Below are 10,064 nucleotides of genomic sequence, written 5' to 3'. Positions count from 1 at the left end.
TGTCCACAAACTTTTACCATATAGTATGCTTTAGCAACAGGCTTAAAACTAGAGAATAATGAGCATTTTTACCATTTCAGATTTGAGGAAAGTTCTTAAGGAAGGAATTAAATCAGTTGGGAACTGCTTGCTGGCAGTGACATTTGTAAAACTGAGCTGAATTGTGTGTTTTTGTTGATTCTACATTATTGAGCCCCACAAAAAAAACAAAAAAAAAAACACATTGTATTATTTCTGTCATGTTTGCTTTCATTTTGCCTGTTAGATTGTGTGAACGTGTCTGAATGCTGACGTATGCAGAAGGAAAAAACATGCATATCTATGCACTTTCAAATTATGACCACCTTTATGACAACACAAACTATTCTCCATTTTTATCAGAGAATAATGCAGAAAATATACAGTTGGGGTTAGAATTAAGGTAAGGGTTGGGGGTTATACTGTAATTAATGTGTCTCTAATTAATTTCCTTAATTAACAGGGACAATATATTTACTGTACTTTGACTGGAAGGAACTACTGAGGGCTGTTGGGTCTGCAGAAGCCAGGCTTTGTCTTTTGTGCAAGTAAAGTCATTTTAGATTATCTGGGTTTTATTTTCATTTAGTCTCCTTGCATAGTTTTTTACATTATATTTTAAGGAGAAGAGAATTTCACCATGTCATTCTATGCTAGCACCAATTGAGAACAGATGAATTCATGCCAAAACGGACAGAATTTGATTTGGAAACACAGCATCCACAGCATTTTTATATTATTATATATTTATATATTACATTTATTTATATGTATATTCATATTTCTGAAGGCGAACACTATAAAGATCTAGCTTGTTCAAAAGCAACCTTTAGGCGTGGTTGAATTTCTGTGATCGGATATGATGATAAGGGTTATATAAACTAGTGCCTGCCAGTTTGAACACAACATTTCTGACTGAAATTGTGTGGTATGTTTTGTTTTTTTTGACAAAAAAACATCAGAGTGATGATATGAGTAACAACAGAGTGTTAAAGATTTTTTCAGGTCAAAATCCTTGTCGGATTTTCTCTTCAGACTGAGAAATTTACCCTGAATGTGGTGTTTTTGACCATTTTTGGTTGTTTTTTGTTGTTGCATTCCATATATGTATGTTGCCTGGTTGTGATTAAATATACATATATGGCAAAAAGCACACATCCAGCTGCCTTCTGTAGTTAACTTTAATCTGTCTTGTTTTTGTGTGTCTGTCAGTGTGTGTGTGTGTGTGTGTGTGTGTGTGTGTGTGTGTGTGTGTGATAGCAGTAGCAACACATTATACTGCCTATTAAATTATTCCATCTAATATCGCAACCGGCTCTCATGAATGCTTTCCAGAGCCACAAGATGAATTTAAGGAAATCAGTAATATAGCTTAATCATTGACCTTGGTGGAGATTTATCCAGCCTTGGTTTCTGGAAGATTTGTAAATTTTGAATCTTTTTGTAAGGTTTCATTAAATTCTGGAGCTCCCCAGCACAACCCTGTTACACAATGACATGGCAGGTTAGATAATTAATGGGGTACTCCTAAAAGGGCTTCCTCAAGGATTTCTTACTTTTTAAAGTAGATAAACTCTGTGTTGTTCGGTTTTACAAACAGGATCTTTACAGGTTTCTAATAGAGCACAGTTCCCACACAGGCACAGTTTCATATCCTTGCACCTGTGTGAAAAAATACGAATATTAAAACAGATAATAGTATCTACCACTCAAAACTCACACCAGACCAGCAACAGATTTCACACCAGATATTCAGACATTTTCAGGAATATGTGTGATTCTTTAATTAACTTCAAATCCTAAAATGTATTAGTCAGTGCCAGAGACTAGGAAAAAAAATTGATGAAGCATGAAGACAAGAGAGTGGCGTGACTACAAAAAGGAAGGAAGGATGTTATTTAATGAGTTTTTGTGAGTTTTCCATAAATCTTTCTTTCTCTATATTTATATAATGCAGTACATTCAGAAAGTATTCATTTCACTTTATTGTTGATACTATAATCGTTTCATTTCATTTTTTTTTCTCATTAATTTACACTCAGTATGCCATAATGTTAAAGTGAGAACAGAATTCTTGAAATGTTTGTACATTTTTTTTATTAAAATAATTGAAATATCACTGACTCTTTGCAGAAACACTTGGAATTTATCTCACATGTCTCCCATTTCTCATGATCGTTGTTAAAGATGTTTCTACACCTTGATTGGAGCCTACCTGTGGAAAGGTTTATTGAATGGACATAATTTGGAAAGGCACACACCTCTCTATAGAAGGCCTCATAACTAAAAGCAAAAATCTTTAGAGAAACCTGAAAATGGCTTTCCACCAACAATCCCCATCCAAACCTGACCCAGCTTGAGAGGATTTGCAAAGAATAATAACAGAAAATCGACCAATCCAAGGATGCCAAGCTTTTTTATGGGTCTTAAAAATGGCCCAGGCAGGGTTTGATTTTTATAACCTTGCCCTAGAGCTGCACACAAAAGAACAAGACTCTAGATTTAAAGGCACAGCAAAAGTATTTTTATTTAAATTAAAAAGACCTTTTTCTAGCTTTTGAATCTTTTAGTAAAATGCGATACCTCATATACCTTGAGTGTGAAAATGGTAATGTTTAAACAAATATTTTTATACTTTCCTTCCACGTTGTCAACCAAAAAACTCCAGCTACTTCTTTTTGTTTCACAGTATAGTACTTTACACAGATTTCAACAGATTTCTCAACAGCAATCATTAGTAATGTGTGCTACTGTGAAGATCTGCACCTATGTGTAACCCTCAAGGCAACAGTCCAGCAGCTAAACACCAATAGATGCCCAAGTTCTTAAGTTCAGCTAGTTATGTACTTAGCTATTTTTTTTTGCTAACAACATGGTTATGATACAATTAAAAGTACACATGGCTGCCGTGTAACAAAGATGATTCTAGTAGCTAATTTGGTTAGAAATCTATATATTGTACACTATAATGCATCAGATAATCAATCAATCAGTAATTGAGATTTGATATCTGGCATTTAATTTCTCACATACTGTATATTAAACAATGCAAAGCTGCTTGTGAATTATTTTCTCATATTTTATATATAGTGATTCATCATTCTACCCAACAGTATTAGCCCAATCTGTTGGCATTTTGATGTAAGGGCTAATCAGGCGACTTTTCTATGAACTTGTTGAACATATAATAAATACAATTGCAGGAATAAACATAAAAAAGGACATATTTGTGACTTCTCTTAAACAAAAGCCTCTCTTTTCTAAGACAGGAAATTCCTTGATTTTCAAATCAGACACTATTGCCCTCTGCTGAACAGGAGCAGTACTACCACAAAGACAAATTGTTTATCTAATAAGTCAAAAAGCATGACATGACAAACAACTGATGTCAACCCACCGAGCCAGGAGATGAAAAAACAAGAGAGGGTGTCAGAAAGATGGATTTGTGAAAAGGATGAATTGTTGAGATGAAGTTGAGAGCCAGTCGTAGAAACATAAAGCAAGACTGAGAGAGTAGAGTCTGAGGGCAGTTATGAGGCAGGTGGTTGAGAAGGGATAATCCAGGTAAGACTTTGAAGCAGCAGAATAGCCTGGGGGAGGTGAAAGGAACAGAAGAAGGTGTAGAGGTTGCTGCTAATCGTAGACTACTAATCCAGTCCATGTCCCTTTTCTCTCCTAGTCGTTCTTTTGTGAAATAAAGTTTCTAGAGAACTAATATCTTGTGAGGAGAACTTGATAACAGAGAAGAGCCACACCTGAACACAGTGGATTTGTACTCACCTTGTTACATAGCATGTAGGTTATTTGCCCTCCTTCTGTCTTTCCTGCCAGCGTGGTTACATCAAAATGGGTGAAATCCAAAAGGTATGTATGCTTAAATCTAAGGGTCTGCTCTTAACAAGGAGCACATGATTCAGTAAGTGATAATCCTCTGGGACTCAAGATTGTGATAGGAAGTCCATAATTACTTTCACAGATGGGTAGATATAAGGAATTGAATTATTTCCGCACTGTATCCTAACTGGTATCAACATTAAGTTCTTGAGCGCCAATTGGTTCGAAGAATGATTTCTGAGGTCAGCATTTTTGAATTATGTAATCTAGGTTTGTTTTATGCTTCATCTAATGCTAAATGTAGAACTTTTATGGGTTTAGTTGCATTTGTAACAACAATCGTTGAATGTTGATTTCATAGTCAATTGCATCCAAGGTTAGAAAAATTCCAAAGACAGGGTAATTGTTTTGTGCCAAAATCTCATTTAAATTCTGATTCACAGTTTCAAACATTTCATCCATAGACATCTAAAGCAAAGGTGAGCAGATTTACTCAGCAGCTCAATTTTCTACTGCATTTTTTAAACCCCTTAACTGCATTGTCTGTCCCAGGGTTTGTTTTCCGTCATTGAGAAACTAAAGGGAACGACAGAAAAGGAGCTTCGGATCGTCCTTCTCGGTCTGGATAACGCTGGGAAAACCACACTACTGAAACAGTTCGCCTCTGAAGATGTGAATATAATTACACCAACTCAGGTATACTGTGGTTGCACTCACAAACTGTGAAAAATAAAAAAATTTTAGAGCATTGATTTAAAATACATAGTGCTCAAAATCCTAGTACACTTTATCTAATTGAGAGACATTAGGTAATGAAAGAGGTGAAACTTAAGCCTAAACAAATTAAGAGATACAGCACAAGTGATACCCAAATGTTTTTAAACTCATGTTTTATAATTTACTGTACTGGCAGAAAAGTATGGGGTATAATGTATATGAAAAAATATATATTTGTGTGTATCTAAATGAGAGAAAACAATGAGATAACAATGTTAGCAAGAGGAATTTTTATACTATATGGACAAATGTTTATGGACACCTGGCTGTAAGATTGTGCTCTTCGAACATCCAATTTTTCATTTAGTCCCAAATTGTTGTTATAATAACTTCCACTCTTTAGGAAAGATGTTCCACTAGGAATTATATTGGCGTGTTTGTCTCAACTATAGAGTCCATTCAGCAAATTCACAAAAGTCAGGTACTGGTATAGGTGAGGAGGTCTGGGTTGCAGACAGTGTTTCAATTCATCCCAAAGGTCTTCATTAGAGTTGAGGTATAGCAGGACATCTTCCCCTCCAACCCATGTAAAGCATATCGTCATGGAGCTGGTTTTTGTGAACTGGGGCATTGTCATTCTGGAACAGGTTTGGTTTGTTCAAATGAAGGGAAAAGTTCATGCTTCCACATCCAAAGACATCCTATGCAATCGTGTTGCTCCAACTTTGCTGTAAAAGTTTGGGGAAGAACCACAAATGGTTGGAAAAGTCAGGTGTCTCTGTATTTTTATCCATGTAGAGTATCTAATTATAACACACTAATATTATAAGATATTTTGTTATTAGAATAGAGTAAATCAGATGAATAAAAATAATTTTCTACTACCTAAAAGTAGTCTTGTTCTTTTGGCAGATCTTTTTTAAGGTTTTAGTGATTTGTTAGCAAACTTAGATTTCAATTGAATACAGGAAATGCTTGAAACGAGTAAAAGTATCTAAACAATGGCTGAATTATTTTCTCTGAATAACTGATCTGTTTTATATCAGTCTCATGTAGGAGAAATATTGCAAATAGTCAAGAAATTTCCCTTGCAAATGTATTTATTTCTCAAATAAAGCATCCCTGTGCATAATACATGTTGGTTTATGTCTTTATAAAAAAAACAACTTGTTCATATTACAGCCTGTTAGAGTGATATTCAGTTTGCCTGCAGTTTTAGCTGAAATTCAGTTTACTGGAATGACAGTCAGGGGTGAAATGAGTTAAGCTCTTAAAAAAGAATACCCAAGTTATCCTGACTTGAGAGACTTTATATACACAGATGACAGGAATTACATTCGTGTATCGAATTATACACAGAGCAGAACAGGCAAGACTTCAAAACACTCATATTTGGCATCCTGATGGGCAGCCAAGTGCTACCTGCAGAGAACATGAAGGCAGCATATTGCCCTTGCAGCACAGATTTCTTTAACAACGATGGCGAGACTGGCACTGAAAGAAAAGCTTTTGTTCTACCAGATTGGATGAAATGTCCAAGAAATTAAAGTAAAGGCACTGAATATCTGCTGATCCCATCTTGAAGCTCTATGTATCAGCTGTAGCGAAGTCATGCTGATGACAGGCCATGAGGTCTATTTTGGTCATGTTCTGGACCAAAGTAGAGTCAGCAAAGCCATATTTAGCTGACCTTCTTAATAACTTCCTTAAGGCTTGTAATATTAATGGGCTAGCCATGCTAAATGGAACTTTATTACTCAAACAGTTTGGTCTGATAGCACAATGACTACATTTAAATGCCATGGAGTCCAGCTGTATATTTATGGCTTTTGTTACCACACACGAGACCTGATTTTAAGGACAGTGGACCGAGCAGTGACTTTAATCCTCTATTTGAAGATTACTTCACCATAAACTGATGCTCGTCTGGCTAGCAGGGTCAGCTAATTATAGTTAGCGCTACATGTGACTGTCTATTGTTCTGTTGTATAACACTCTAGGGCTTCAACATTAAGAGTGTAACCTGTCATAGAATGAAACTGAACGTCTGGGACATTGGGGGGCAGAGGAAGATCCGTTCATTCTGGAAAAAGTATCTGGAGAACACAGATTTGTTGGTATGTTGAAAGTTTATGAAAGCATGTATCTCAGAGGATGATCATGAATATTCAGAACTTCACAAAAGATCTCATCTAAGATATTAGATCTCACAAAAATATTTCAGACCGAGTGGCACGAAACCAAGTTGTAATGAAGTAGATGAAACCAACAAGTTCACACCCACTAGATCAACTTTCTTGCACACTGGACCAAGTTTTCTTCAAAGATTGCTTTGTATCCTACAACCCCAATTCAAAAAAGTTGGGACACAGTGTAAAATGTAAATAAAAACAGAATGCAATGATTTACAAATGTCATAATTCCATATTTTATTCACAATAAAACAAAAAAAATCTAATGTTTAAACTAAGAATATATATAATTTTAAGGAAAATGAATTTAAGTGGCTGCAGCAGGTCTCCAAAACACTGTGTAACACTGTGTAGTATCACGTCTTCCATCTGTAAGTTTTGGGGAATGTTGTCCCATAGGTGTATGATACAGGATTCTAGCTGTTTAACAGTTCTGGGTGTCCTTTGTTGTAACTTTCATTTCATGATACACCAAATCTTTTAAAAAGAAAACCATGATGCTACAACTAAATGGGGACTAAATGTGGAATGGAATGTTCAAAAAGCACATACCATTCTTATGGTCAGCATCAACTTTTTTCCATATTGTGTACACTTTATAAACCCTGATGGCAGAAATCACAGTGATGTAGAACATCACACAATGTTGGTCTAAAGAACATATAAAACTCAGAATGAATTAATATAACTCTTGATTTTTTTCCCCCAACAGATCTATGTCATCGATAGTGCAGACAAGAAGAGGTTTGAAGAAACGGGCCTGGTGAGAACAACCAGTGGATATACATTATATATAAAACAGATTTTGTAAAAATGAAGCACAGTATGAAATGTTCCCAGGAGAGTTTGGACAAAATTCCTTATCATCTGTCCAAGTAAACAAGCTTCAGATGCTATAGGAGATGAAACCAGGAGATGTTTCATATGGTGCCTAATAAATTTTGCATGGACAGCTGTCTATGGTTTTAACCACAAAGTGCAGCCATTTATTAGTAACTCATCCAACAGATAGTTTTATCGAAGGTTTTACTTGTCTTGATATCACTTACAGTAAAAGAAAAATGGATTATACATGTGTTGGAATACATGAAAAAAAGTACACGCTTTAATAAGTTCTTTTTACTTTACTATGTAAAATATTAGTAATGGTTTACTATAACCAGTCTAGACTTGTTGCCTGTCAAAATTTTGAAACACCAAGTGAGTTTAATTATCATTTTACATTTTTGTAACTTTAAAATACTTCCAGAATTGACCGTTTGGTTCTGGTATGTCCATACCTGATTGTTAATGAGCGAATTTAACTCTATATGACACCTATTCAACTGAAGCAGGGCACGATTCCATCTAAAGATGTTCATTGGTCTTCCTCATGATTAAAAATTCACCAGCAATTTTTTTTTTTTCAATTCCTATTCATGTAGGAGCTCTCAGAACTGATCGATGAGGAGAATCTTAAGGGAGTGCCTGTTCTCATTTTTGCCAACAAGCAGGATCTGACCACAGCTTCTCCAACCAGCGAGATTGCAGAGGGCCTCAACCTGCACACATACCGGGATCGAGAGTGGCAGATCCAGGCCTGTTCAGCTATTTCAGGTGAAGGAGTTCAGGTGAGTCTATACGGATTAACAAAAGACTAGAGCAAAACAAAAGAAGAGGTGTCAGAACAGTGCAGAACAACTAACATTAACCATTATAGTATAATATAACATTGTCCAGGCTATATATATATATATAACTTTAATATCTAAGCTTTGTTTTTTATATGCTCCAAAACAGCATTCATTCGTGTGTGTGTGTGTGTGTGTGTGTGTGTGTGTGTGTGTGTGTGTGTGTGTGTGTGTGTGTGTGTGTGTGTGTGTGTTCTTTCAATTCTGCTTCCTCTCAGGATGGAATGGACTGGATCAGCAACAATATTGTAAATAAGAAGAAGTAAATACTTCAATACTAGTATTTTAAATATATTTTATAAGTTATATAAATAAAATTTATAATCACTGATATCGGGAAGCCTTCTGCTGTTTGATATACAGCATCTGACCAGTGGCTCTATATACAGTGGACAAGATAAAGACAAGCAAAATGTGGAAAAAGGCTGCAATAGTTAAAACGGTATTCTTCTTCTATTATGGATACTGTTTTTGCATTCTAGCCGCATATAATGATACAAACAGAGTTGCATCCTAGAAACGGATGAGTCATGTGTCCATATGAGGCATTCACTGGTGAAAACAATTTATAGATTTGTAGATAGTTGGTTGTGGAGCGGCGTGTTGGAGGAACAATCTCAAACAGAGAAGCTTCTTTCCTGACCTGAACTCTTGTTCGCTTAGTTATATTTATATATTGTGTGTTCTTGGTCTTGTGTACCTTTTCCAGTAACCTGTGAGGCTCAATTATGTCATTAAAGCATTTTCTGTCAGTTAACTCTATGTATATCTATACAATCAACCAATAATGTAGCAAAAAAGATCATTTCATTTAGAGCAATGTTACAAGAAGTATCAGAATAGGGAAAATATTCTTGGAAAAACATAACCTGTGGATGATAAGAGTGGAACCTGGTGTGGTTTTTTTTGCTCCTGTATCAAATCCACCGTAACGTCAAAGTTTTGTGCATTTTGTGATGCTTTCTTCTCATTCAATCTTAAACCAATCTGGCCATTCCTTCCCTGACCTCTCTGTTCCACCTGCTGATTGGTAATTGTGCAAGTGTTCCTAAAGTAGCTAGTCAGTACATACACTATACTGACTAAGGTATTGGGACACCTGACTTTTCCAGCCATATGTGGTTCTTCCCCAAACTGTTACCACAAAGTTGGAGGCTCAAATTTGTATAGTGTGTTTTGGTTTGACATTAAATTCCCCCCTGCATGACAAAGCCCCTGTGCACAAATCCAGCTTCATGAACCTACTGTACATTTTACATGGATTGGAGTGGAAGATCCTGAGTGGCCGGCTAAAGAGCTTTGATCGAAACACTTTTGAACATCTTTGCGATGAATTGAACATCTTCCAGAAGAGTGGAGATTATTCAAGAATCACACACGATCACAAACTTATGGTGTGTTAGGTTTCCACTAACTTTAGTCTATACTGAAAATACTCTAGGAAATACACTTTTTTCCAAACAGTACATTGGGATTAACTGGAAGAATTTTGTTTGTTTTCCTCACTAATTAACTTCTGTTCAAAAAAACCTTCAGAATTCTTTATTGCAATTCATCTGGTATATTAATTGTCATGTTTTTTTTTTTTTTACAGTTATGTCATGTTCTAATGGTAAAACTTTCATTAAATAGA

At 35.6% G+C, this 10,064-nt stretch overlaps 1 protein-coding gene across 2 annotated transcripts; it reads left to right on the top strand.

Annotated features, from left to right (window-relative positions):
- The first annotated feature begins 3,418 nt into the window (after positions 1–3,418).
- Positions 3,419–9,713, top strand: arl3l1 (ADP ribosylation factor like GTPase 3, like 1). 2 transcript variants are annotated; one of them, XM_083564654.1, is made up of 6 exons: positions 3,419–3,882; positions 4,405–4,548; positions 6,570–6,686; positions 7,474–7,524; positions 8,186–8,371; positions 8,650–9,713. In XM_083564654.1, the coding sequence occupies exons 1-6, from the start codon at positions 3,865–3,867 to the stop codon at positions 8,695–8,697; spliced, it is 564 nt and encodes a 187-aa protein (XP_083420780.1). In that variant the 5' UTR covers positions 3,419–3,864; the 3' UTR covers positions 8,698–9,713. The 2 variants fall into 2 exon arrangements, with proteins under 2 accessions (XP_083420780.1, XP_083420781.1); XM_083564655.1 differs by lacking the exon at positions 3,419–3,882 and adding an exon at positions 4,072–4,094.
- Positions 9,714–10,064: the final 351 nt, after the last annotated feature.

Source organism: Silurus aristotelis (assembly GCF_946808225.1).
Source record: "Silurus aristotelis genome assembly, chromosome: 16".
Lineage (NCBI taxonomy): Eukaryota > Metazoa > Chordata > Actinopteri > Siluriformes > Siluridae > Silurus > Silurus aristotelis.
Note: the sequence above shows the minus strand (reverse complement) of the source record. Positions and strands in the feature narration are given on the sequence as shown.

What these genes read in the sequence shown, in the direction of transcription:
- arl3l1 (XM_083564654.1), top strand. An exon ending in ATATAATTACACCAACTCAG is followed by an intron (nt 4,549 to 6,569) that starts GTATACTGTGGT and finishes ATAACACTCTAG; the next exon opens with GGCTTCAACATTAAGAGTGT. An exon ending in TGGAGAACACAGATTTGTTG is followed by an intron (nt 6,687 to 7,473) that starts GTATGTTGAAAG and finishes TTCCCCCAACAG; the next exon opens with ATCTATGTCATCGATAGTGC.